Source organism: Sus scrofa, chromosome 6, assembly GCF_000003025.6.
Source record: "Sus scrofa isolate TJ Tabasco breed Duroc chromosome 6, Sscrofa11.1, whole genome shotgun sequence".
NCBI lineage: Eukaryota > Metazoa > Chordata > Mammalia > Artiodactyla > Suidae > Sus > Sus scrofa.
Window position 1 is genome coordinate 46760475 of NC_010448.4, and position 27934 is coordinate 46788408.

The 27934-nt window shown below is 42.4% G+C and overlaps 2 protein-coding genes across 13 annotated transcripts; one reads left to right on the forward strand and one right to left on the reverse strand.

Moving 5' to 3' along the window:
* Window positions 1364-25816, reverse strand: LOC100739425 (zinc finger protein 30 homolog). 12 transcript variants are annotated; one of them, XM_021097239.1, is made up of 8 exons: window positions 25650-25811; window positions 25139-25209; window positions 22408-22587; window positions 21093-21117; window positions 19809-19896; window positions 15282-15408; window positions 12753-12851; window positions 1368-5196 (listed from the first exon to the last, which is right to left on the reverse strand). In XM_021097239.1, the coding sequence occupies exons 5-8, from the start codon at window positions 19815-19817 to the stop codon at window positions 3836-3838; spliced, it is 1596 nt and encodes a 531-aa protein (XP_020952898.1). In that variant the 5' UTR covers window positions 19818-19896; window positions 21093-21117; window positions 22408-22587; window positions 25139-25209; window positions 25650-25811; the 3' UTR covers window positions 1368-3835. The 12 variants fall into 12 exon arrangements, with proteins under 12 accessions (XP_013853915.1, XP_020952899.1, XP_020952898.1 ...); XM_021097238.1 differs by having other exon boundaries at window positions 24665-25209; window positions 25650-25803; XM_013998456.2 differs by lacking the exon at window positions 22408-22587 and having other exon boundaries at window positions 24665-25209; window positions 25650-25816.
* Window positions 24599-27591, forward strand: LOC106510524 (translation initiation factor IF-2). Its single transcript, XM_013998414.2, has 3 exons — window positions 24599-24603; window positions 25302-25968; window positions 26932-27591. The coding sequence occupies exons 1-3, from the start codon at window positions 24599-24601 to the stop codon at window positions 27037-27039; spliced, it is 780 nt and encodes a 259-aa protein (XP_013853868.1). The 3' UTR covers window positions 27040-27591.

The window sequence follows — 27934 nt, forward strand, 5'->3', positions numbered from 1 at the left end:
ATTAGTTTCCGCCGCACCACAAGGGGAACTCCTCACTTAAACAATTTTTTAACACTATTTATTCAGCTGAGAATTTTCCAACTCTTTATAGAGTCTGCTTCAAAAATTCCATCTTTGTCACTTCTCTCTTCTTGCATTTTATTATAATCATGTAGGAGGAGCCAAGCCACACCCTTAATTCCATTGCTCAGAAATTTTACTTTCCACAAAATACTAGTACAGGAGCACGTATTAGCTGTGTTCTTTGCCACTTTATATAAAGAATGACCTTTCCTTCAGCTTCCAATAACATGTTCCTCATTTTCATCTGGGATGCCTCAGAATGGTCTTTACTGTTCACATTTCCATCAACATTTTGTTCATGATTCTCTAAGATCAAGTTTTTTTCCTTCCTTCCTCTCTCTCTCTCTTTTGGCATATGGAAGTTCCCAGGCTAGGGGTCGAATTGGAGCTGCAGCTGCCAGCCTACACCAGTTACTTGGGATCTGAGCCACATATGCAGTCTACACCACGCATCACACCAACACCAGATCCTTAACCCACTGAGTGAGGCCAGGGATCAAATCCGAATCCTCATGGATCCTAGTCAGGATAGTTAACTGCTGAGCCATGACAGAACTCCCAAGACTGAGGTTTTCTCTTCAGTTCTCCTCTTTTCTCAGATTTCATCAAAATCACCTTTAACATCTGTTATTATTTTTTTTTTGCATGCATGCATGTCAAAACTCTTTTCAGCCTTTATTCACTCACTATTCAGTTCTGATGCCACTTCCATATTTTTAGATATTTGTTACATTAGCATCCCAATTCTGGTACCAATTTGTCTTATTCATCTTGGGCTGCAGTAACTCAGTACCAGAAATTGGGTGGCTTACAAACAGTTACTTCTCATCTCATGAGTCTGGAGCCTGGAAGTCTAACATAAGGGTGCCAGCATAGTCAGTTTTTGGTGAGAAACATCTTCCAGATTGAAGATTGCCATCTTCTCATTGTATCCTCACATGGCAGAGGATGTGAGGGTGAGAGAATTCTCTGCGGTCCTTTTTATAAGGCCATCAATCCCATGTGGGAAGCCTCCAACCTCAACACTTGTTACCTCTGTAAGGCCCCACCTCCCAATAACATCATGCTGGGGGTTAGGACGTCAATACATGAATTTTGAGGAGACACAATCTGTCCATTGCGAGGCCCAAATGGTTTCTTTCAAACATTCAAGGATTCTATATTACCTCTTCTGGAAATTAAAAGGAGGCAACACTTTCAGACTCATGAAGCCACCATCAACCTGATACAAAATGAGACAAAAGAACTATAGACCAGTATCCCTCATGAACAGATGCAAAAATCCTCAATAAAACATTAGTAAATCATAGCAATCACAGTAATATATATTTTAAAGTACACACTATAGACACATGGGAGTTTATTCCAATGATGTAAGGCTTAATCAATATTTGAAAATCCATGAAGGTAATCCATCATATTAACAAAGTAAAAAAAAAAAAAAATCTCATTACATTCATTCATTATTTCAATTGGTGCATATTCCAAGTAGAATTTTAAGGACATATAGAGGGTTCATGACAGTGTTTATAGGGAACAAAGGGTTCTCAATGTTAAAAAAGGCCTAAGGAGAGAAAATATCAAATATATGGTACTGTCATGAAAACGTGGCCTCAGAATAAAGATGAAGCCAACTTTCATCCTTTCTGTGAAATAGCAGGGCTTCTACGAATTTTAAAGTCATTTTTCCACAGTAGCCCCATAGGGAATTCAATACAATTCACTGATCTTTTCTTTAACTGAATGAACCCTAATAAAAGTTAAAGCAAATACACTTTCTAAAGGAATGGTGCTACTTGGGAGCACTACAAGTTTGAACTTAATGTGACAGAACAGTGCAAAGTGAAAAAGAGCCTTTGGATCCTAAAACATCAAAAACAATCTGAGAAAACCACTCACGAGCAACATTTTATGAAGAAAAAAAAAAAGTCCAGCACGACTCAGGGTAGAAACAAGAACTCAGTATGTAAACCTCAGTGTGTTGGGAGCAGAAATACACTTAAATTGGGTTCTGTTTTATGCAGTAATACAACCCACTGAATATCACATCTTCCTAACCACAGCAAAGAAGTCCTGTGAGAAACTGAGATGTTACATTCTCTTCTTTCTTAGAACTAAGTGTTCAAAACCTCATGTGTACTTTACACTGAACACCATTTTAATCTGTACTAGCCACGATTCAGGTTCTCAACAGCTCAATAGTGCTCAACATGTTACTAGCATCTACTTTATTAGACAATACAGTTCTATTTCATTATTTTCCACAAATAGTTGTAATTGCTTTTCTCAGTCACTCTTTAAAAATATGAAGTACTATGGGACAGGCACTACAACAGATGTATCAATAGATAAACTAGATAAAATCTGGATCCTCAATCTTAATTCCCAAATACATTAGAGCACATTCAACATCCCAGTGTGTGAAACTTTAGCAATATCTGTAAGTTTTGATAGGTAGCCATTTATAAAAATCATTCACTGCAAGCTGCTTAAAATTTCATACATATCTTTTTAAAAAGTTATGGAAAACTTCAAATACATGAAGAGAAAGTAGCAAAATGAACAAGCAAAAACCATGTACCCAAGACTCATCTTACCATAATTTTGCAAATTTCCCAGCCAGGGATTGAACCCATGTCACAACAGCAACCCAAGCTGCTGCAGTAACACCACCAGGTCCTTAACCCACTGTGCCACAAGAGGACTCCTTTTTTGCATGAGCATCTTAAAGGTAATTCTAGACATATCTTATGTGTATAAACTTCCTAATTTATCTCTAAGACACTTTTACATAAACACAATGTTATTACCACATCTAACAAGAACATAATTTCTTAAAATTATCCAATACTGTCAATAGTCCAATTTCCCCAACTGTCATAAAAGTCTTTTTTAATTTGGTTCGACTTGCGATCTAAATAAGAACCACTCATTCACTGCATTTCATTGATACATCTCTTAGGACTCTTCTAATGTCTAAGAGTTCCACCTCCCTTTTTTCAGTGCCATTGGTTGAGAAGCTGAGTCATTATTCTTGTAAATTACACACTTTAGATTTTAGATTTGTCTGATTTTTGGTGTATCATGTAATTTGTTCTTCTGTTTCCCAAATTTTCTCTAAACTGGGATCTTGATCCTTAGATTCAGGTACAAATTTTTGGCAATGGTATGTCTTATATCTTATTAGGAAGCATAAAACCTTTTGTCCTATTTTTGATGAGATTAAAATTGATCAGTGGGTTCAGATGTTGTGAACCTGATCTATTCACTACGAAGTTCATATCCACCGTTCACCTAAGTGCCTTAAACTTCTACTGAGACTTGTGCTTAGATCCATTGTTTTACTATGTGTTGTAAAATTCTCTAAGAACTTTACCTCATCAACTTCTAGTTGCCTTAAAATACAGTTTATACAGGAAATGCAGGGTAAATGACTTTTCTTTCCCTGTATTTATCATTTCCAAAATGAGATGGTGTGCTGGCAACCCCCAGAGGTATACTGTAGAGATGAAAGAATAGAGGTGGTAACAGGTAATCAAAAGCTTTTCCACATTCACTCCCCGAAGAGAGCTTCTTTCTGGGATGAATCCCCTAAAGTTGAACAGAGTTTGAATGGTGATGAAATACATCTATATATTTATTAAACTTCTCTTTTAAATAAAACCTCTTATATTAACTGTGAACATGAAGCAAAAGTGATTCCTACATCCAAACACTTTTTAGAATTTATTTTCTAATGCTCCTTAAGACAAATTTCACGTAGATGGCTTTCTCATAATTTAGTAACATTATGAACTCGCTGATGGTAAGTAAGGTGTGAATGTTGTCTAAATGCCTTCTTACATTCCTTACATTTGTATGGTTTCTCACCAGAATGAATTCTCTGATGTTGAATAAGTGATGAATGAAGTCTAAAGGCCTTTCCACATTCCTTACAGTCATAAGGTTTCTCACCAGTATGAATACTCTGATGTTGAGTAAGTTGGGAGAGAAGTCTAAAAGTCTTTTCGCATTCCTTACACTTATAAGGTTTCTCACCAAAATGAATACTCTGATGTTGAGTAAGCTGTGAAAACAGTCTGAAGGCTTTCCCACATTCCTTACAATCATAGGGTTTTTCTCCAATATGAATACCCTGATGTGAAATAAGTTCTGAGTAACGACGAAAGAACTTCTGACATTCCTTACATTCATAAGGTTTCTCACCAGTATGAATTCTCTGATGGAGAGTTAGGTGATAGGCACGACTAAAGGTCTTCCCACATTCCTTGCAATCATAGGGTTTCTCCCCAGTGTGAATTCTCTGATGAAGAGTAAGTTGCTGCCGCACTCTGAAGGCCTTTCCACATTCTTTACAGTCATAGGGTTTCTCACCAGTGTGAAGTTTGTGATGTACTCTCAGGCCTGTACTACACAGAAAAGCCTGTCCACATTCCTTGCATTCATAGCACTTCTCAGCAATATTAAGTCTTTGATGTCGAGTAAGGTGTGCATATTGTCGAAAGGTCTTCCCACATTCCTTACATTCATAGGGTTTCTCACCAGTATGAATCCTTTGATGGAGATTAAGTTGTCCTCGGACTCTAAAAGCCTTCCCACATTCCTTACACACATAGGGCTTCTCACCAATATGAATTCTCTGATGTACACGAAGATCTGCACCACATGTAAATATCTTTCCACATCTTTTACATTCAAGGAGTTTGTCAGAAGCATGAATTCTCTGATGTCTACTAAGGTGGGCACACTGTCTAAAGGCTTTTCCACAGTCTTTACATTCATAGGGTTTCTCACCAGTATGAATTCTCTGATGGAAAGTAAGTTGTTGGCGAACTCTAAAAGCCTTCCCACAATCCCCACATTCATAGGGTTTCTCTCTATTGTGAATTCTCTGATACAGAGGAAGAGATGTGCGTTTTCTGTTCTTAGTCATTTTTTCAGAGGTGGTTTTTTTCACTTGCCTGAAATATGCCTCTTGTCCCTCAAAATTTTTATATCCACAATCTTTCCTAAAAAAGGAGTCTTCAAGTCCACAACTTCTAATTCTTTCCATTATCTCCCACTGAGATAAATTCATTTCACAAATATCCTTTACTTGAAATAACTTTTTAGTGTCATATCTGGATTCCAAATCTGAAAGAAAACAAGATAAACACACACTATTTTCTTATTCTAGAAAAGTAAACAAAGAAGCAAATAACTTCATAATAGGGGAAGAAAAAAAAAAAAGCCCAGTAGAAGTAAACATGCTAGGAGGGGAGCAACCTTCTAAAATAATCATGTAATTTGAAAAAAGCCAAGAGAAGTAAAGAAAATGATGCGTTGAGACCAAGTAATTTGGAAACAGATAAAGTTTGAGATCTTCACCTAAACTTTTTAATGATTTCTCTTTTTTTAAAATAAGAATAAAAGGAGTTCCCGTCGTGGCGCAGTGGTTAACGAATCCGACTAGGAACCATGAGGTTGCGGGTTCAGTCCCTGCCCTTGCTCAGTGGGTTAACGATCCGGCGTTGCCGTGAGCTGTGGTGTAGGTTGCAGACGCGGCTCAGATCCAGCGTTGCTGTGGCTCTGGCTTAGGCTGGTGGCTACAGCTCCGATTCATCCCCTAGCCTGGGAACCTCCATATGCCGCGGGAGCGGCCCAAGAAATAGCAACAACAACAAAAAGACAAAAGACCAAAAAAAAAAAAAAAAAAAAAGAATAAAGTACAAACGCCTTACTATGAATAATATGGCCTTTGTTTACCAAGAGATTTCATCTCAAACCACTGCTCTCTTTGCACCCTTTATCTCTGCTACACTTGCCTCCTTTCAGATCCTAGAATGTTACAATCTTTCCCTTTCTTAGAGCTTTTTACTGGCTATTAAATCTCTTGGGAAAACTGACTTCTGTCTCCACATTTTGGGTTCTTTTCATTCTTTAAGGGCTCATGATAAAAATCAGAAAAATGGAGCTCCCATTGTGGCTCAGTGGTAACGAATCTGACTAGTATCCACGAGGATGTGGGTTTGATCTCTGGCCTTGCTCAGTGGGTGAAGTATGTGGCATTGCCATGAGCCATGGTGTAGGTCACAGACACGGCTCAAATCCTGCATTTTTTTTTTTTTTTTTTTTTTTTTTGCTATTTCTTTGGGCCGCTCCTGAGGCATATGGAGGTTCCCAGGCTAGGGGTCTAATCGGAGCTGTAGCCTCTGGCCTACACTAGAGCCACAGCAACGCAGGATTCGAGCCACGTCTGCAACCTACACCACAGCTCACGGCAACAATGGATCGTTAACCCACTGAGCAAAGGCAGGGACCGAACCCGCAACCTCAAGGTTCCTAGTCGGATTCGTTAACCACTGCGCCACGACGGGAACTCCAAAAGCTGCATTTCTGTGGCTGTGGCATAGGCTGGCAACTACAGTTCCAATTCGACCCCTAGCCTGGGAACCTCCATATGCCGTGGGTGCAGAACTAAAAGATAAAGACACACACACACAAAAATCAGAAAAACTATCTGTGCTGACTTCACCTAATTTTTATCCTTTATTTTCTTTTTTTGTCTTTTTTGTTGTTGTTGTTGTTGTTGTTGCTATTTCTTGGGCCGCTCCCGCGGCATATGGAGGTTCCCAGGCTAGGGGTTTAATCGGAGCTGTAGCCACCGGCCTACGCCAGAGCCACAGCAATGCGGGATCCGAGCCGTGTCTGCAACCTACACCACAGCTCACGGCAACGCCGGATCGTTAACCCACTGAGCAAGGGCAGGGACCGAACCCGCAACCTCATGGTTCCTAGTCGGGTTCGTTAACCACTGCACCACGACGGGAACTCCTTATCCTTTATTTTCTATCTCAGTAACTTGTTCCTTGCTTAAAACTTTTTTCAATTTTGTTGTTATATATTCATTAATTATACCAGTTTTTTTTTTTTTTTTCTTTTTGAGCCACACCCACAGCATGTGGAAGTTCGTGGGCCAGGGACTGAATCTCAGCCACAGCTGTGGCAACACTGGATCCTTAACCCACTGCACCAGGCAGGGATCAAAACTGTGCTGCTACAGAGACACCACTGGATCCTTAATCCTCTGTGACACAGCAGGAACTCCAATTTTCTCATTTTTTTATTCTCTTTGTGTCTTACCTTAAACCTCCCCAAGGGCAGAAACGATCTTTCACTTATCACTGAATAACAAACATATAGCACACAGTAACTATTAATTATTACATTTCTATAATTAGTAAATAGTAAAAATGTGTATGTTGCCTTGCCCCTAATCTTACACAGTATTATTCTTTTTTTGTCACTTCCTATAGAGAAACAAAGGCACATCTAATCAATCTCAATCAAATACATAAATGGAAAATTTTCTCTACACCCGATTATCCCTCCAATTGCCTCTCTACTTTCACATGCAAATATCTTCAATTCAGCTCATTCCCTACTCTGCATAGTTGTGAGTGAACTTCACTTGCACAACCAAGGTTATGAAAGGTTCCACTTATTTATCATTTATGTTTATATAACTACACACATCTATATTACAAATACTCAACCTGTTTTGTTTCTTTATGCCCTTTCCTATATTCATCCTAAAGTCTGCATAAGCCAATGCCAATTGTGTGCGCCAAGAAAGTATATTATTGATTTTTCAGCAATAACAACAGGTTTATAAAACAGTAACATGCTAATAAAATTCTGAACAAGGACAGATGTTTTCTCAAATGTATATTTTCTCAATATTGTTGCTAAGAGTTCAAAATTTTTCAAAAAGAAAAAGGTATTTAAAAAACCATCTACAACACAGCAACATTATTTTTAATATGCCCAAACTGGAAAGAATCCAATTGTTCATCAACAGAACAATGACAAGGTAAATTAAGATGTATGCTTACAACACAGTAACAACAACGAATTATAAGAGTATGAATTGTACAGCAATGAGAATGAATAATGTACAAGTACACACAACATGGATAATTCTCACAAGCATAATGATGAGCAAAGTCAGACAGAATATATATTATTCCATTTTTTTAAGAGCAGTAAAATTAATCTGTGGACTTGCTAAAAGTCAGGCTAGTAGATAACTTTTTTTTTTTTTTTTTTTTTTGGTCTTTTTGCTATTTCTTGGGCCGCTCCCGCGGCATATGGAGATTCCCAGGCTAGGGGTCCAACCGGAGCTGTAGCCACCGGCCTACACCAGAGCCACAGCAACTCGGGATCCGAGCCGCGTCTGCAACCTACACCACAGCTCACGGCAACGCCGGATCGTTAACCCACTGAGCAAGGGCAGGGATCGAACCCGAAACCTCATGGTTCCTAGTCGGATTCGTTTCCACTGCGCCACGACGGGAACTCCAAGTAGTTAACTTTGATAGCAAAGAATGACTGGAAAAAGTTAGGAGGGAACTTCTGATATCCTAGTAAAAGCTCTGTTTCTGAAACCATGTGATTAGATGGCTGTCATCACTTTGTGAAAATTCGGTAAGCTGCATATTATGATTTTTCCGTTTTTGGTACCTATTTTTATTTCAATAAATTTACTTTTTCTCCCCCTCTTTTTTGGCTGCACTTGCAGCCTATGGAAGCTCCCTGACCAGGGGCTGAATCTGAGCCACAGCTGTGGCAACACCAGATCCTTAACCCTCTGTGCCAGGCTGGGTATTGAACCTGCCCTGCCACAGAGTCAATGTCAGATACTTAACCTACTTTGCCACAGCAGGAACTCCTCAATAAGTTTACTTTATGATTTTTTAAATTAATTAATTAATTTTTTTTAGGGCTGCACCTGCAGCATATGGAAGTTCCCAGGCTAGGGGTTGAATTGGAACTGCAGCTGCAGGCCTATGCCACAGCAACACCAGATCCAAACTGCATCTGTATCCTATGCTGCAGCTCACAGCAATGCCAGATCCTTAACCCACTGAGCAAGGCCAGGGATCAAATCCACATCCCCAAGGATATTAGTCGGGTTCTTAACCTACTGAGCCACAATGGGAAGTCAATAAGTTTCCCTTAAAAAGGATATACTAAAAAGATGTTAAAAGGCAACAATGAGGGTGGGTTATTTGTGAGCAGAGACAAATGAGTGGCACAGAAAATACTACTATGAAATCTGTGTGTCTTTTTCCCTCCTTCCATATCCCCTCCATCTCTCCCTTTTTCTGACCCTTACTTCTCTTTTGCCCTCTCTCTTTCCCTCTTCCCCTCCCCCGCCTATCTGCCTGTCTCTATCTCCCTATTCAAGAAAGCAATAAAAAATTATGGCAATTTTATAAAAAATTTTGGGAAAAAAGTTTAAGGCTTCCTTATGACAAATAAGATATAAATGACATGTAAAATGAACGATAACTAAGTAACAGCAGGAGTAAATAAGTAGGCAGTTTAAAAGGTTACTAAAATGGCAATTTCAAAGGATTTACTTGCAAAATACAATTTAAAACCATTGATCTAAAGGAAAGTTGTAGTCAAAATCAAAACTGAAAGCCCAAAGAGTTTTAAGAATAATGAGAACATGTGCACAGCATAAAAGCCCATATAAACCAGTATAAGAAATGTTAAACAATGGAAACAGTAATGCAATAAAGGAAGTGAGCAGACAGTGCACAAAATAAATAAAAGTATAAAAAAACTTAGGGCAAAATGTCCATATTCACTCATAAAAAACAAAGTAGAAGAAGTTACCAAACGTATAAAATCTGAAGGTTTTAACTTAAAGAACAAACAAAACATTCCCAGTGTGGATACAGTGAACCTGAGATTCTCTTATATGACTTTCTCCCCCAAGTGACATGCTGGATCAAGATCTTGGCATGCTGAACATTCCTATCTAGGAGACTATACTACAGCTGACCCTTGAACATGGGGGTTAGAAGGGCCAATATCTCCCACTATTGAAAATCTGTGTGTAACTATACAGTGGGCCCTACACACCCACAGTTCTGTAACCAAAGATTCAAACAACCTCAAATCATGTAGCACCGTTGTATGTATTTATTTTTTAAAACCCATGGATGGCAGTTTCCCTTGTGGTGCAGTGGAAATGATCCGACTAGGAACCATGAGGTTGCAGGTTTGACCCCTGGCCTTGCTCAGTGAGTTAAGGATCCAGTGTTGCCGTGAGCTGTGGTGTGGGTCGCAGACGCGGCTTGGATCCCATGTTGCCGTGGCTCTGGTGTAGGCTGGCAGCTATAGTTCCGATTAGACCCCTAGCCTGGGAACCTCCATATGCGGCTGGAGCGGCCCAAGAAATGGCAAAAAGACAAAAAAAACAAAAAAATAAAAATAAGGAGCAAATTACCTGGTCACAATGTTAATTTGTTTCCTGAGATATGATGTCTTCAATATCTTGTGCTGATTTAAGATGATATGGATACAGAATATTTATGACAGAGGCAGTTTTAGTCACATTAACACCAGAGGTTATGTATCAAGAGATCTGCAAATGTTAAAACCCTACAACCACAGAATTGTACTTCTAAAAATCAAAATTGATCAAGTATTGAATAATTCATACTTTATTCCAAATAATCCTCACATTCTGCTGATAACTTTCCTGCCAATTTCATCAAGGAATCAGAGCAATTGAAAGAAAAATGTTTTTCTCCCCTTCAACACATTATCCAACCAATCTGTCTCCATATTCTCCTCATATGCATCGATTTTCCTTCGTAAGTTGGCTGACTCCTACTCATTTATTGAAAGTCATAGCTTACAAATTATCCTCTCTCTCCATCAATTTTTATTTTTCTCTTTGAAATAATTCCCTTTAGTTTACAAACACATTCTAATACCTCACATTCTAAAATACTTTACCTGTCTTCTATGTATCTGATTTTATGGCAAAATTCCTCCAAAAAGAATCATATACATTTATTTTCACCACTGCCTGACCTCACCTTTTCCTTTCCTTTTATCTCCTGATAACTTTAAAACAAAATTTTATTACAAAGCATTTCTAACATACACAAAAGTAGAATAGTAAGAATACAGTAGGGCCATGTATCTATGAACCAACTTCAACAACCATCAACCAAGCCCAATACTGGCCCATGCAGACCTTAATTCATTCTCCTCACTTTTTTTTTGAAGTAAATCTCATATATTAATTTCTGTAACTCACCTCAAAGATTTATCTCTAAAAGGCTTTAAAAAATCATAATACCATTATCCAAACCTGAAAAACTGAACAGTAATTAAGAACATCAAAAATCAGCGCTCACACTTCCACCTATCTCACACATTAAATTTTAAACAACTTAAAAAATAAATGACCCAAACCAAGTTCACAATGTACAAGTAGTTGACATATCCTTCATGTCTAAAACCTATAGGTTCTCCTGTTATCTTCCGATTTCCCTTCAATTTATTTGTTGAAGAACTGGTTTTGACCCTATAGCATTTCTCATATTCTGAATTTTACTGACTCTATGTCCCTTTGTCTTCCTCAAATAAACTTCCCCAAACAGGATGGCTTTAGAAGTTCCATCATACTTAGGCCCACCTCATAGGCGATATGACATTCTTTGATTAGAAGAAATATAGTGCCTGATTGTCTATTTCTGTGATGTTATCAGCATTGATGTTCAGGGCCTAAATCCAATAGCTCACTATGGGTTCTAATAAATGAGAATGAGGTACTATCCTCTCATTCTTCATTTATTCACTGAGTAATTTTATTAAGAGAAACATCCCTCCATCTACTCTATTGCTACAGTTCTTACAAGGAAGGCAGGGTAAATGCTTCTTTTCCTTTAAATGTATGCATTCTTTTCATTTCATTTCTTTCTTTTTTTATCTTTTTAGGGCCACACCCATGGCACATGGAGATTCCCAGGCTAGGGGTCGAATCAGAGCTGTAGCCACCAGCACACACCACAGCCACAGCAATGCCAGATCCAAGCTGTATCTTCCACCTATGCCACAGCTCATGGCAATGCTGGATCCATAACCCACTAAGTGAGGCCAGGGATTGAACCGGCGTCCCCATGGATGCTAGTCAGCTTCATTTCCACTGAGCCACAAAGTGACCGCCTAAATTTATGCTTTCTAAATAAGTTATTTCTCTAGTAGTTTCCAATGATGAACAATCTGTATCATTAACAATTTATAAAATTATGCATATTTTATATGTTGCAGTATACTGCTGTTATGTACACAGATGCTCAAATGATTCCATCTTGAAAAGGTGAAGAGCCTCTTCCAGTTGGTTTCTCTTCTCTGACCGCCCTATCTAAAATTACCTCACTCACACCTCATAATTCTCTATATTCTTATCCTATTCACTTTCCTTCAAAATACTTAATCACTTCACAATACAATATTTAGCAATCCATTTGTGTATTTGTTTATTACATGATTTCCCTACTACAACGTGAACTCCATGAAGAGAAGGCAGTGAAGAGGTATATACAAAAAGACAAAAGATAAGCCAGAAAGGAATGAGATGCAAAGTACAAGGAGAATGTTAGTCACTGGGGGAGAAAGCTCTCCCCCACCGAAATGAGAAGGAAATAGGAGAGTGAACAAAGTAGTAGTAAGTGGAAGGATAGATGAAATGCCTTTGGTGGTTCATGCTGAGATCTAAGTTTTCTTCCCAGGTATCAGGTCCTTCCTTCATAATCAACATCTAAGGGGTGTGTTTCCTTCCCAGCCAGCAGGGATATGCCCTGCCATGAACAGCTTGTCTCGTCCTGATTGGCACTTACCTAGGCTCCATCTTCTCTTCTCATCCCTCACAACCATCCAGGGTTCTTTCCCTTGCTCTAACAGAGTAATTACATCTGGCTTAGAAATGGAACAGCCTCCTTGAAAAAAACATAATGGAACATAATTTAGAAAGGATATACTTGGCCAAGCCTTCAGAACAAAGAAGAGTAAGGGGACTGAAAAACATTCATATTAGAATTATTTTAGGATCACAAGGAATCACAAGAACAGAGAAGTAGGAATATTGCCTTATTTTTTTTTTTCTTTTTCGGTCTCACCTGCAGCATAGGGAAATTCCCGGGCCAGGGATCGAATCCAAACTGGAGCTGTGACCCATGCCACAGCTGCAGCAAACACCAGAACCTTAACCCACTGTCCCAGGTAGGGGATCACATCAGCACCTCCACAGAGACAAGCCAGATCGTGGACCCATTACCCCACAACGGGAACTCCATTATTACCTTATTTTAATTGTCAACTCATATAGGCTCTATCTCTCTCTCTTTTTTTTTTTTTTGGTCTTTTTGCCATTTCTTGGGCTGCTTCCTGCGGCATATGGAGGTTCCCAGGATAGGGGTCGAATCGGAGCTGCAGCCACCAGCCTACAACGCGGGATCCAAGCCGAGTCTGCAACCTACACCACAGCTCACGGCAACACTGGATCCTTAAACCACTGAGCAAGGCCAGAGACAGAACCCGCAACCTCATGGTTCCTAGTCAGATTTGTTAACCACTGCGCCACGACGGGAACTCCCCAGGCTCTATCTCTTAAGGAAGTAATCACTGAGAGCACTGGTTTCAAATTATGCCTCTGTCACCTGAGTCACCACAGCCTCAGTTTTCTCAGTTGGAAAAACAGTAATATATACCCATAGGTAAGTAATAATATGCAATAACGTATAAAATAAATACCCATAGGATTGTTGTGAGGTTTGACTTAAAAGTACTTGAATGAGTGGCTAGTACATTATGTTTATAAAGTGCTATTTTTTGCTTTTTATGTCTTTTTGTCTTTTCTAGGGCTGTATCTGCAGCATATGGAGGTTCCCAGGCTAAGGGCTGAATCAGAGCTACAGCTGCCGGCCTATACCACAGCCACAGCAACTCAGGATCCGAGCTATGTCTTCAACCTACACCACAGCTCACAGCAACGCCAGATCCTTAACCACTGAGAAAGGCCAGGGATCAAACCCGAAACCTCATGGTTTCGTTAACCACTGAGCCATGATGGGAACTCTATTTTTGCTTTTTAAACATATTTTACTAAGAGGAAAATATTTAGTTTCTTGCCAATATATTCATCCAATGTTAGAAGCAACGTTCATAAATTTTGAACTTTTAATCATAAATTAAAAGACAATATATTTGTCATAGTAAACTGAAAGTGTCCACTTGAGTTTTCTTTTTTTTCTTTTTAGGGCTGCATGTGCGGCATATGGAGGTTCCCAGGCTAGGGGTCGAATCAGAGCTGTAGCCTCTGGCCTAAGCCACAGCCACAGCCAACATCAGATCCAAGCCACATCTACAACCTACACCACAGCTCACGGCAACAATGAGTCTTTAACCCTTAAGCAAGGCCAGGGATCAAACCTGGGTCCTCATGGATACTAGCCAGATGTGTTTCCACTAAGCCAAACCGGGAACTCCTCCACTTGAGTTTTAACTATTGATTTAACCCACTGAATAAGCTTTTTCAACAGGTACGTAGAGCCAGATACCTCTGTCTTCTTACATTTCTGGTAAGTTGATGGATAACAGACCATATACAGCAGTAGGAAAATAGTTTTCAGTGAAAATGGTTTTGCTGGGAGTTCTCTGATGGCCTAGTGAGTTGAGGCTCATACGTTCTCACCACTGGGGCTAGGATTTTTGCTATGTGGTGTAGGTTCGATCCCTGGCCCAGGAACTTCCACGTCCCGCCTGAGTGGCAAAAAAAGAAAAAAGAAAAAAAGAGAGAGAGAACCTAAAATAAACATTGCAACTCTTGCTTAAAAAAAAAAAAAAAAGGTAAGAAGAAAATGGTTTTGGAGGAGTTCCCGTCGTGACGCAGTGGTTAATGAATCTGACTAGGAACCATGAGGTTGCAGGTTTGATCTCTGGCCTTGCTCAGTTGGTTAAGGATCCGGCATTGCTGTGAGCTGTGGTGTAGGTCGCAGACGCAGCTCGGATCCCGCATTGCTGTGGCTCTGGCATAGGCCAGCGGCTACAGCTCCGATTCGACCCCTAGGCTGGGAACCCCCACATGCCGTGGGTGCGGCCCTAGAAAAAGCAAAAAAAAAGAAGAAAATGGTTTTGCTCTCAGTGTCTAAGAATTATATCCAACTATCAAAGAGAAGCAATTAGAAAAAGGGCAAAGGAAAATGTAAAGGTCACTGAATTACAGGGGAAGCTAAAGGGCTATTTAATAGTTTAATAGCTGGAGGTGCCTCTTCACAAACTACAGAGCAGATATGCAGCTAGTTTTCAGAAAGAGAGCCCTGAAATTCAGTCATGTGAGTTTCTCAATTATTTGACACAGATAAACTTACCCAGTGAAACCAAGTTGCTATAGTTCTCTAAGATCACATCTCTGTACAGATTCCTCTGATTTGAGTTCAGGCATTCCCATTCTTCCTGAGAAAAGTCTACAGTCACATCTCTGAACATCACCAAATCCTGAAACGACAAACCCATGTATTATTTGTCAAGTTTATTTCTGTAAAGGGCCACATGCCACCTATTGTCTCTACTTGCACATCCTTCCCACTTTTTTTTTTTATAAACAATTCTTTCAAAAAGTAATTAACTGATAGGTTCTACAAAAACAGACCATGGGTTGATTCTGGTTTATAAGCTATGATTTGCTTACCACTGCTATACACAAAACTTCCTATATACTATGGGATACCTAATTTTACTTATTTCCAGATACGGTCATGTAATTACTTCAGAGTTTCATTAAATCATAGCAATATTTTCTTAGATCAGTCTCCCAAGGCAAAATAAAAGTAAAAATAAACACATGGGACTGGAGTTGGCACTGTGGCACAACAGGATCAGCATTATCTCTGGAGTGCTGGGATGCAGGTTTGATCCCTGGAGTGGCACAGTAGGTTAAGGATCCAGTGTTGTTGCAACTGCAGCATAGGTCACAGCTGCAACTCAGATTCAATCCCTGGCCAAGGAACTCCATGTGTCGTGGGGTGGCCAAAAGAGAAAAAAGAGAAAGGAAAAACAAACAAACAAAAACAAATGGGACTTTTGCACAATAAAGGAAACCATCAATCTTTTGTTGATGGGCACAAAAAGAAACAAAACAAAAAGGGATTAATATCCAAAGTATAAAAACAGCTCATACAACTCAATACCAAAAAACAAAAAACCCAATTAAAAAATGGGCAGAAGATCTTAATAGACATTTTTCCAAATGGCCAATAGGGACATGAAAAGATGCTCAACATCACTAATTATTAGAGAAATGCAAATCGAAACCACAATGAGATATCACCTCATACAGGTCAGAATGGCCATCATCAAAAAGTCTACAAATAAATGCTGGAGAGGATGTGGAGAAAAGGGAACCTTCCTACACTGTTGGTGATAATGTGAACTGGTGCCGCCATTATGTAAAACAGACTGGAGGTTCCTTAAAACACTAAAATAGAGGAGTTCCCACTGTGGCTCAGCAACGTTAAGAACCCGACTAGTATCCATGAGGATACAGGTTCGATCCCTGGGGATCTCAATGGGTTAAAGATCTGGTGTTGCTGCAAGCTGCAGCATAGGTTGCATATGTGGCTCTGATCCCCATGTTGCCATGGTGTAGGCCAGCAGCTGCAGCTCTGATTTGACCCCTAGCCTGTGAACTTCCACATGGCAGGGATATGGCCCTAAGACAGACCAAAAACAAAAACAAAAACAAAAACAAAAACAAAACAAAACCTAAAAAAGTAAATACAGAGCTACCAGAGTTCCCATTGTGGCTCAGTAGTCAACGAATCCGACTAGGAACCATGAGGTTTCGGGTTCAATCCCTGGCCTTGCTCAGTGGGTTAAGGATTCGGCGTTGCTGTGAGCTGCGATGTAGGTTGCAGAGGTGGCTCGGATCCCGCATTGCTGTGGCTCTAGCGTAGGCCGGTGGCTACAGCTCTGATTAGACCCCTAGCCTGGGAACCTCCATATGCCGCAGGAGTGGCCCCAGAAAAGGCAAAAGGACAAAAAAAATTAAAAAAAAAAAAAAAATAGAGTTACCATATGATCCAACAATCCCACTCCTGGATATATATCTGTAGAAAATGAAAACTTGAAAATTTGAAAAGATACACGCATCCCAATGTTCATAGAGCTCTATTTGTAATAGCCTAGACATGGAAACAACTCAGGCGCAAATCTCCAGAAGACTGGCTTAAGAAGATACGGTATACGGAGTCCCCGTCATGGTGCAGCAGAAATGAATCTCACTAGGAGCCATGAGGTGGAGGATTGGATCCCAGGCCTCATGCAGTGGGTTAAGGATCTGGCACTGCTGTGAGCTGTGGTATAGGTTGCAAATGCGGCTCGGATCTGGCATTGCTGTGGCTGTGGCGTAGGCCGGTAGCTGTAGCTCCGATTTGACTCCTAGCCTGGGATCTTTGATATGCTGCGGGTGTGGCCCTAAAAAGACAGAAAAGAAAAAGAATTTCACCATTGAAATAGTGGCCATAAGAATACTGCCTGCAACAAGCTTAAAAAATTTCTCAATAAATGTGATTTACTCTAATCACTTTTCCTTTAAGGATTATAAAAAAAAAAAAAATGTAATTTTTTGTCCAAATGAACCATAAAATCTATTTTTTTTTTTTTTTTTTTTTTGCCATTCCTACAGTATGTGGAAGATCCTGGGCCAGGGATTGAACCCGCACCACAGCTGCAACCTGAGCCACAGCTGTGGCAATGCCAAATACTTAGCCCACTGTGCCACAAAGGAACTTCCAAAATCTCTATTTTTAAAAAACAGTTTGCATAAAACTAAAGAATTTCTTCCAAACTATCAATATATATTTCATCACTATCTATATCATTAGCATTTCCCCTTATAACAAATCCTTTATTAATTTTTTTTTTTTCTTTTTTGCTTTTTAGGTCCACACCCACAGCATATGGAAGTTCCCAGGCTAGTGGTAGAATTGGGGCTACTGCTGCTGGCCTACAGTAACATGGGATCCCAGCCTCGCCTGCGACCTACAGCTTATAGCAATGCTGGATCCTTAACCCACTGAGTGAGGCCATGGATCGAACATACATCCTCATGGATACTAGTCCGATTCCCTTCTGCTGTGCCATGACAGGAACTCCCCTTTATTGAATATCTTAAATTTACTAAAAAATAGTCCATTTTATAGATATGTTGGACTTAGTGATTTTATTTAGAAATTTCTATACTTTTATTTTTATTTATTTATTTTTGTCTTTTTTTTTTTCCCCGCCATTTCTAGGGCTGCTCCCACGGCACATGGAGGTTCCCCAGGCTGGGGTCGAATCCGAGCCACGTCTGCAACCTACACCACAGCTGAAGGCAATGCCAGATCCTTAACCCACTGAGCAAGGCCAGGGATCAAACCCACAACCTCATGGTTCCTAGTCGGATTCATTAACCACTGAGCCACGGCAGGAACTCCCCATAGAAATTTCTATACTTTTAAAAATATTAAATTATATTTACAATTTAGGTTACATGAAATTTCTAAAGCTGTAATGTCCAGTATGCTTAGACACATGTGGTTACTGAGCACATGAACTGTAGTTAGTAACAAATTTAGATGTGCCATAAGAATAAAATACACACCACATATTGAAGACTTTAGAAAGAAAAAATAATGTAAAATACTTTAATAATTTTTGAATTAGTTACACTTTGAAATAATGATATTTTGGCTATACTGGGTTAAATAAAATATTAAAATTAATTGCATATTTCTTTTTACATTTAAAATGTGACTACTAAAAAGTTTATGTACATGCCTTGCATATTATTCTAACTTTTTATTTTTTAGTGACATATGGAGGTTCCCAGGCCAGGGCTGAATCACAGCTGCAGCTGCCTACTACAGCCACAGCCATGCCAGATCTCAGCTGTGTCTGCCACCTACACCACAGCTCACAGCAACGCCAGATCCTTAACCCACTGAGAGGCCAGGGATAGAACCCACATCTTCATGGATACCAGTTGGGCTCTTAATCCACTGAGCAACAATGGGAACTCCTATTATTCTAACTTAGAAAAAAAAATTATCATTCTAGGGTGTTCTCCTATGGCGCAGCCAGTCAAGGATCCAGCATGGTCACTGCACCAGCTCCAGTTGCTGCTGTGGTACAGGTTTGATCCCTGGCCTGGGACGTTCCATATACCACAGGGGTGGCCAAAAAAAACTACTATTCTATACTTTTAATGAAATTGATATAAGGTCTCGTGTGCTAAGAAGGATAAATTTTATACTTTTTTTTTTTGGCTTTTTGGGGCTACACCGGCAGCATATGGAGGTTCCCAGGCTAGGGGTTGAATCGGAGCTACAGCTGCCGGCCTACACCACAGCCACAGCAACCTAGGATCTGAGCCGTTGTCTGCAGGCTACACCACAGCTCACGACAACGCTGGACCCTTAACCCACTGAGCAAGGCCAGGGATCAAACCTGTGTCCTCATGGATGCTAGTCAAATTTGTTAACCGCTGAGCCACGACAGGAACTCTGTAATTTTATACCTTTAATATCGGATAGTGGTGCTCTAAAGTGTTCTCTAGTTCTGAAAGTCTCGTATCAGCTGTCTCCCTCTAGGGACTTCATTTCTGCTCTGGACAAAGACTGAACACACAGGAGACACTGAGTAATGTGGTCAGCTCAAACGTGGACCTGGATGGAGAAGAGCGGGTACCACAGGAAGGGCTAGGCTGTCTGGCTCCATCCTTGACTAGAATGGGAGCAGCTAGGACGAAGTTGTTGGATAGGGGTCTTTTAGGAAGTCTCAGGATAACTAATGAGAATGTTCCCATAACCTGAAAAAAATTACAGCATTTCAAATAGAGAGAAATATCAACTTACATGAGCCATGATTTCAGAGTTGCCAAGAACTGGTTAGTTTCTCCCAAGAGTCATTTACTGGAGAAGCAGAGTCCACAGAAGCCAAGAGCTGGGGGAAGAGTTTGAAGCCGTAAGAACAAAATTGCCTCAGCTCCCCAATTTTAAAAACTCACACAACTTCTCCAATTCTAATATGCCATACCCCTCCACCCCCAACATACAGACACATTATAAAAGCTAAGAGGTAGTTTGGACAAATATATGCCCTCCCCAAACCACAGGAAAATCATTGTACAAGGACAGACCTAGAGCAGACTCTCCTGCATGGAAGCATACAGCCAGACATTCTAGCAGAAGAGACTCTAGTTAGTCCCCACCCCAGGGAGGCTGATCTGGATCTGAGAATATGCAGTCCAGATCCATCTACCCTCATGCCAACCTTCCCAGCTGCTAAGTGGCTACACCATCTAAACCAGAACTTCCTTCTGAGATACAGGAATCTGGCTTGCCTCCCTAACCCTGAGACAAAAAGAATACAGACTAGAAATTCCCAAGCCTTGCTACCCATTGGAATCACCAGCAGATTTTAAAAATATACTGATGGCCTGACTCTCATCACTCAAACATTCTCATTTAATTAGTATAGAGTGTAGCCTGGGAATCAGGATTTTTAAACCTTTAAACCTTTCCCAGGTGATCATAATGAGCAAGTTTGGCCATCAAACTGCAGGCATCAGAATCAGCTGGAAAGCCTATTAAAGTATGGTCTGCAGGGCCCCATTCCTAACGCGCTTGGCATTACTAGGTCTAGGGTTGGGCTTGAGAATTTGTATTTCAAAAAAGTTGATATTGATGCTGCTGGTCCAAATGCCACAATTTGAGAACTACTTGCACAGACCATGCCCAGCAGTCTTTATAATGGCAAAGCTATAACTGCACACTGGGAGCCCTTCCATCAAGCTACCTTTCCCAGAATCCTCAGAGCTCAACGTTCCTATTATGAATCCTCAATACAGGAGTTCCCTTCATGGCTCAGCGGGAACAAATCCAACTAAGATCCATAAGGACGGAGGTTCGATACCTGGCTTCGCTCAGTGGGTTAAAGGATCTGGCATTGCCCTGAGCTGTAGTGTAGGTCGAAGACAGGGCTAGGATCCCGAGTTGCTGTGGCTGTGGTGCAGGCCAGCAGCTGTGGTTCCAATTTGACCCCTAGCCTGGGAACCTCCATATGCCGCACTTGCGGCCCTAAAAAGCAGAGGAAAAAAAAAAAAGAATCATCAATACTGCTTACATGATCTCACTTACCAACACAATTCTCTTGGTATCCAGGCTGGGGAAAAATGAATTTGAGAAAACCTGAGTACAAATAATTCTCTAGAAAGTAGAAACAGCCGACTAGTTAAAACTCACTAAAGCTCCTGGCTACCCAGCCTTCTGCCCAGAGAACCCCCTCCTGGGGTTAAAGCTGCTCTTCCCAGGGAACAGTGTTGTCTCCCCTGCCCTTCTTGTGGGCCCCATGGTGTGATGCTGTGTCTATGTATTTTATACAAACGTACTTGGCCTTTCCCTCTGTACACTACATTTGACCACAGATTAAGCCAGTACAAACAAGAAAAACATCACTAGCAAATAAGGAGTCCCATTTAAAGGAACTGGACTAGAGGATTTTGAAAATTGATAATATCTCATATTTCTAAGGCTGTGGGGAAATGGAAAGAATGAGATGCTATGTGGGAAATGGTTATAATGGGACAAAAATGACAGAAGGAAGCTAAATATCTTTCAATGAGGTTAAATAAACTATGCATTCACACAACAGAAAACTAAACACCCACTGAATATAAAGGGAAAACTCTTATTTGATGTCATAGAAAGATGCTAAAGAAGATGTCATAGACATTGCTGGAAGAAGAAGAAAAGTTAGAAAATAGTATTGTAGTGTGATTCTATTTTTGGCAGGAAAACTACATCCATATGCATATATGTTTAGATGCATGTGCATAAAACAGTCTGTGAATGGACTTGGAAGACAATGTTGTTACCTCTACTGGATGGTATCCCAGGTGATCCTTATTCTGTTCTTCTCTAGAGTCTCTTAATCGTTTTAATCAAAAATTTAAAAATACGTATCTCTTATACCTGGACATACATTAAAAACAGCTCTACAAGGTTTATCACAAAAGCCCCAACAATTCCATCCCTAGTACTTTCCCACCCCCATCTTCCAAGTCTACAGGCAACAATTTTTCCCTCTTTCAGATGTTTCTTTTGGTATTTAAACACCATAGATTCAAATAACATGCTAATATTGCTACTTCTGAATTTTCAGCTTTAGCCATTATCTGTTGACTTCCTACTATGGAACAGTGGAGTTTTAGCTATCTTGTATCCACCCAACATATACATGGTTGCATCTCCCTAGCCTTCTAATATGGTTTTGTTCTATTTCAGGGTAAATGGATTTTAGGTTTCTATTATTATAACCATGTAAGTACCATTACCAACTGAGCTTTGTTGTATAATTAGATTGAGTTCCTTGCCTAAGTCGTCTTCTCTGAGGTTAAAATAATTTTTTTTCTGATTTCTTAAATCTTTTTTTTTGGCTTTTTTAGGTCCGTACCTGTGGCATATGGAGGTTCCCAGACTAAGGGTTGAATCAGAGCTACAGCTGCCGGCCTACTCCACAGCCGCATCTGTGACCTACACCACAGCTCATGGCAGTGCCGGATCCTTAACCCACTGAGCGAGGCCAGGGATTGAACCCACATCTTCATGGATCCTAGTTGGGACGGGAATTCCCCTCCCCAAAAAAAGATGAGACTATTTAACCCATTAAAGTGAAATAGACGCATCAACAGATGGAGAGTATCTCTAAATATTTCAATTCTGAAATTTTAAAATTTTGGATTAAGTTTCTCAAATTAATATCTATATCTTCAGAATTATAAATATTTGTAAGATTTCTCAAACCAAAAGGGGATCACTGGGATTTTACCTTTCTCTATACTTTCATGAGGGTACTACAACAACCCATGACAGTACTGAATTCCTCTCGAAAACTAGCAACTAGAGGACTTCCTGTGTGGCTCACAACATAACTACTCAGTGTTGCTTCTAAGAACTAGAGACCAACCTTGGTTTAAAATTTTCAATTAATGTTATCCTATTCTGAAATAAAACCATACACAAAACCACAAATGCTTATAAAACTATTTAGTGGGAGTTCCCGTCGTGGCGCAGTGGTTAATGAACCTAAGAGCCATGAGGTTTCGGGTTCGGTCCCTGGCCTTGCTCAGTGGGTTAGGGATCCGGCGTTGCCGTGAGCTGTGGTGTAGGTTGCAGACGCAGCTCAGATCCCATGTGGCTGTGGCGTAGGCTGGCAGCTACAGCTCCGATTCGACCCCTAGCCTGGGAACCTCCATATGCCGTGAGAGCAGTGCTAGAAAAAGCAAAAAAAAGAAAAAAAAATTGGGGGAAGAATATGCTCTAAATAGTGATTATTTCTGGATATTGGGGCTATAGAGAATTTTAATTTTCTTCTCCTTTAGGTTCTTTAGTTAGTAAATATTTCACAAGCTTGCATTAAGTCCATCATCAGAAGTGGGTTTTTTGTTGTTGTTATTCCCATTAATTTAATGATTTGGGAAGATGGTGTACCTCATAGTCATCAACTAAAGTGTGATTAAATCAGTCTGCAGGAGTTCCTGCTGTGGCTCTGCGGAAGTGAGCCTGACTAGCATCCATGAAGATGCAGGTTCGATCCCTAGCCTTGCTCAGTGAATTTAGGATCCCTCATTGCTGTAAGCTGTAGTGTAAGCCTCAGGCGGGGCTCGGATTCTGCACTGCTGTGGCTGTGGGGTAGGCGGGCAGCTGTAGCTCTAATTCGACCACCTAGCCTGGGAGCCTCCACACGCCACAAGTGCGGCCCTAAAAAGACAAAAAAAAAAAAAAAAAAAAAAAAAAAGAAGGCCTGCAAAAGTGGTAACAACAGGGAAATCAAAGTGACTGAAAAAAATAATTCTTTCCCCTTATTGAATATTGTATTTCTTTTTTTTGGCCACTCCTCGGGTATACGCAGTTCGTGAGCCAGGGATCAGAATGGAGTCATAGTTGCAACACAAGCAGCAGCTGCTGCAACTTGGGATCCTTAACCCACTGTGTGGGTCCAGGGATTGAGCCTGCATCCCAGCACTCCCAAGACTCCTCTGATACCAGCACAGCGGGAACTCCTTGAATACTGTGTTTCATTAACACCCAGAAATCCTTCTGTAAAGGATCGCATGCAATAAAGAGACAAAGCAGACAGAAAAAAAATGCTTATTTCACAGCAGTGGCAGGGTAATTTTTTTTCTTTTTCGGGGCCATACTCACAGCATATGGAGGTTCCCAGGCAAGGGGTCGAATGGGAGCTACAGCAACCAGGCCTATACCACAGCCAGAACAGAGCTTCGTCTTCGACCTACACCACAGCTCACCCCAACACCGGATCCTTAACTCACTGAGTGAAACCAAGGATGGAACCGGCAATGTCATGATTACTAATTGGATTCGATTCCCCTAAGCCACAACGTGAACTCAAGCTCAGTAATTTGAGTTAACCCCTCCCACACTCCAATGAATAACCAATTATTAAATCCTTGCAAAAGATCTCATTAATCCTTACCTGAGTGTCCAGGATACATATGTAACCTAACGGTTTCTTAAAATTTTTTATTCAGAACAATAAACACATCCTATTATATTATAGATGTAGTTTTTCTTATAACTGTTTATAAACAATCTTTATTAGCATATAACATTCCATTACATGGATGAAGTGAGTTACATAACCATTTGCATATTGCTAAATAGTAATTTTTCTTTTTTATTGGCCTCACCGGTAGCATATGGACGATCCCAGGTTCTTAACTAGGGTTGCTGTAGAGGCGCGGTGCCGTCCCTGGCCTGGGGCGGTGGGTTAAGGATCCAGCGTGGCCCCAGCTGTGGCTCGGATTCAATCCTTCGCCAGAGAACTTCCACATGTGCCAGCGCCGCCATTTAAAAGGAAAATGCAAACAAAAACATAAACGTCCAACAGGGCTCTTTCCATCCTTAGGATCCTTAGGAAAAACTGCTCTCAGAGCAACTGCGTGCCTAGCACAAGGTTAACTGTACAACTGCATTAAGTGGGCACCAGAAAAGGGGCATCTATACATCAGGCCCCTGCCTCTAATTGGGTGCGGAAATCCTAAGGCCCAAATCAGTAAGCACAGCATTCTCAAGCAGGACATTCCAAGGGAAAGAAATTTAAAAATCCCCTCTCCCGAAAACCTAACGCATTTCACGGAAACAAAGCAGCAGCACCAACTCACAAAGAACCTCGCTTTTAGAGGCGCAGCAGCGAGTCGCTTCACTTCACAGGCCTTTTCTGGACACGGACAGGCTGGGGAAGCAAAACAGGTTCGTTACACCGCAGGCTTTCTGGACTCGGTCAACGCCCACCCCCCGCACCCCCTGGACCCTCGCTACCCGTAGCCACCCGCACGCAGACCCGAGAGGACCGCGGTCATTTGGGTCCGCAGCTCGGAGACCACAACTGTCGTTCGGACCCCACAACTGCCCACCCCCGGGCGGCCCACCGCGTCGCTGCAGAGGACTTGCACTCCGAGGCTCTCCCTCCCACTTCCCTCTCAGGCCCCTTCTCCACGCCGGGCCTCGAGGCGAGGAAGGCGGCGCGCAGGACCTCCACGTCTCTCGAGGCACAAGAGGCCGGGGCGGCGCCCCATTACGGCCGCGCGTGCTCAACCCCGCGCCTCCGGCTCTCAGCACCGCCAGCCCTCGCTCTGGAGGAAACGCCTCGTGGCCTGAGGCCCCGGAGCCCACCCTTGCATCTGGTCCGCAGAACGTGGCCCGTCCTGCGCCCGTTCTCTTCCGAAAAGCCGCGGCCACAACCGAGCCTGCCTCGGCGCCCTCAGACCGCGCCCGGCGACGAGCACCGCCCAGCCCGCGAGTCTGCGGCGCCGGAATTCCGGACAGGGCCTCTCCGTCGCGAGTGCGCAGGCGCGCAGGGGGCGGGGCAAGTCCCTCGCGGCTCAGCAGGGGCTCCGAGAGGCGGAGGGGACCAGATCCCCGCGGGGCAGGGCGGCGAGGAAGCCGGGCTCCCTGGCGGGCCGGTTCCATCCGTGCCCGTAGCAGTGACCCAGTGAGTGACCGGTGCCATCGAGGATGAGCCAGACCTACTCCCCTGTTGGAGCTGCAGTCCAAAAGCAGTGAACTTAATGCGTTCTGGCTTTTCTCACTTTCTTCTTGGCTTCTCACTTCGCGTAGGCCCAGAGCCCCGCCCCGCTCCGAGAGCCCGGGGCTCCTGGAAGGTGGCTTGACCTGAGCCGCAAGTGCGCGGGTGGAGGGCGTTCCCCGGGGGTGTGTTCAGGGGACCAACGAGGCTCTTAGGGCCAGGCAGGCTGAGGGCTGGGGACTGGGGGGACTAGGCGGGGCTGGTATGAAAAGGTTGGAGCCAAGATTCCAAGTTGTTCTGGGATGTCTGGATCCTTAGGCTTTTAATAGTGACCCTGACTGTGCTATGCCAGTGTCCCAGGGGTGCTCCCTGTGGTGTTTGCTAAGGACTGACATGGTGCCCCGTGTGCCGAGTGTGTGGTCCTGGTGTTTCCATGCATGGAGTTGTTCCTGCGTTTATGCCACTCTGGAGGCTGGACTGAAATGGTGCCAGGAGAAGTGAAACCAAGCAGGACCCTGTGGGACCCTCCTGGATACAAAAGCCTTTTCTTGTCCCCTGTTTCTGGCTTGTAGGAAAAAGGCTTCAGCCTCCTAAACCTCCCCTAAGCAACAAAGGGCAGATTCAAACAATTGCTAGTCAGAAAAATGAGTGAATGTAGAAACAAAGGAGAAGCCATCAGGAAGCAATAGTGCAAGAGTTCCTTGGCAGCCTGGCAATTAAGGATAGCATTGTCGCTGGTTCCAGGCAGCCTGGATACTCTGCTGCACGGCAAGCAGAGAGAGAGAAGAATAGTGCAGCAGTGAAACAGAGTTCTAGTTCTTCCTCAAGGAATAGATATAGCAATACCCACCCACCCAGGTGGAGGATGGAAGCTATTTCCCAAACCTCTGTTTAATCTTATTTTTCTTTTCTCTCCATCCTCTGTGGCAGGTACCTGCCATGTCCAGCCACACAGGGCTCCTCACCCCTGGGCAGCAGGAAGTAGCTACAGAAGAGAAGACCATCGCCCCCAGCCCATATAACAAAAGGCTGGAATGATAGGTTCCCAGGAGGACAGAGACAGACCCCACCCCCTACCCCCAACTGTGGCTCTTCACCCTGGAGCTAAAATGTGGTGCTCAGGTTGGGCGGCAAGAAACAGTGGTCTGCAGAAAACAACTGCCTGCATAGATTAACCACCTACAGGGATTAACTGCCCTCTGTCCTGGGGCTCAACCCCCTACCCCTCCCTTCCCCCTCCCCTCCTCCTTCTTCATTGTTCCTGCCACAAGTTCCCACCATAAACTCCAAGCACAGATTCCCGCCACAGATCTTTCTAAGCCTAGCTCCTCCATGGTGAGCTCAGCCCATGCCCCTCTGATGCCTTAATAAATCTCTCTTGCTTTACCCCCTTGGCCTTGTGCATTCCTCCCTCTGCAAACCCAACAGGTTCCATCATGGGGTTTGCCTGCTTTCTCAAAGGGGACAGCTCTCTGTCAGCGGGATACCGATGGAGCATGGGGTTCTGGTCTGCTTCTGAGCAGCATTCATGAGCAGCCCTGTTGCAAGGGGAAGGGGCCGGGCAAAAGAGAGGGAGCATCCTTGGGGAGGTAACACCCTCCACAGCCTGGCCCAGGGAGTGTAGTGGTTTGGGTGATGGGTGGGGGCAGTGTGGAAGAGATGGGCTAGGGGGTCCTAGGGAGGGGACAAGGCAGGGAGAAGGGGCTGCTGACAGATTCCTGGAAGGCACTGGACCAGGCAGGGACCCCAGCCAGTATGGTGCCAGGGGATGGGCGTCCTCTGCCCAAGTCCAGGGGAGGTACCACTCTCAGGAGGCCAGTGGATTTTTGGACAACAGGACCATCACTCGGAGCAGGCACTCCTCCCCATCCCCCGCCTCACCAGGCATCATCCCCTAGCCCTCTCTCCTCAGACGCTGTTCCCACCCACCAGG

Bases quoted from the DNA above. Each gene is read 5' to 3' on its own strand.
- LOC100739425 (XM_021097236.1), bottom strand. From the start codon at position 15,426: ATGGGTTTGTCGTTTCAGGATTTGGTGATGTTCAGAGATGTGACTGTA. The intron at 12,852-15,281 runs GTAAGTTTATCT...GTTTTTTTCAAG, and splicing joins TAGCAACTTGGTTTCACTGG to GAGGCTGTTCCATTTCTAAG. The intron at 5,197-12,752 runs GTAAGTGCCAAT...GTTTTCTTTCAG, and splicing joins GAAGAGAAGATGGAGCCTAG to ATTTGGAATCCAGATATGAC.
- LOC106510524 (XM_013998414.2), top strand. The intron at 25,969-26,931 runs GTGAGTGACCGG...CCTCTGTGGCAG, and splicing joins GTGCCCGTAGCAGTGACCCA to GTACCTGCCATGTCCAGCCA.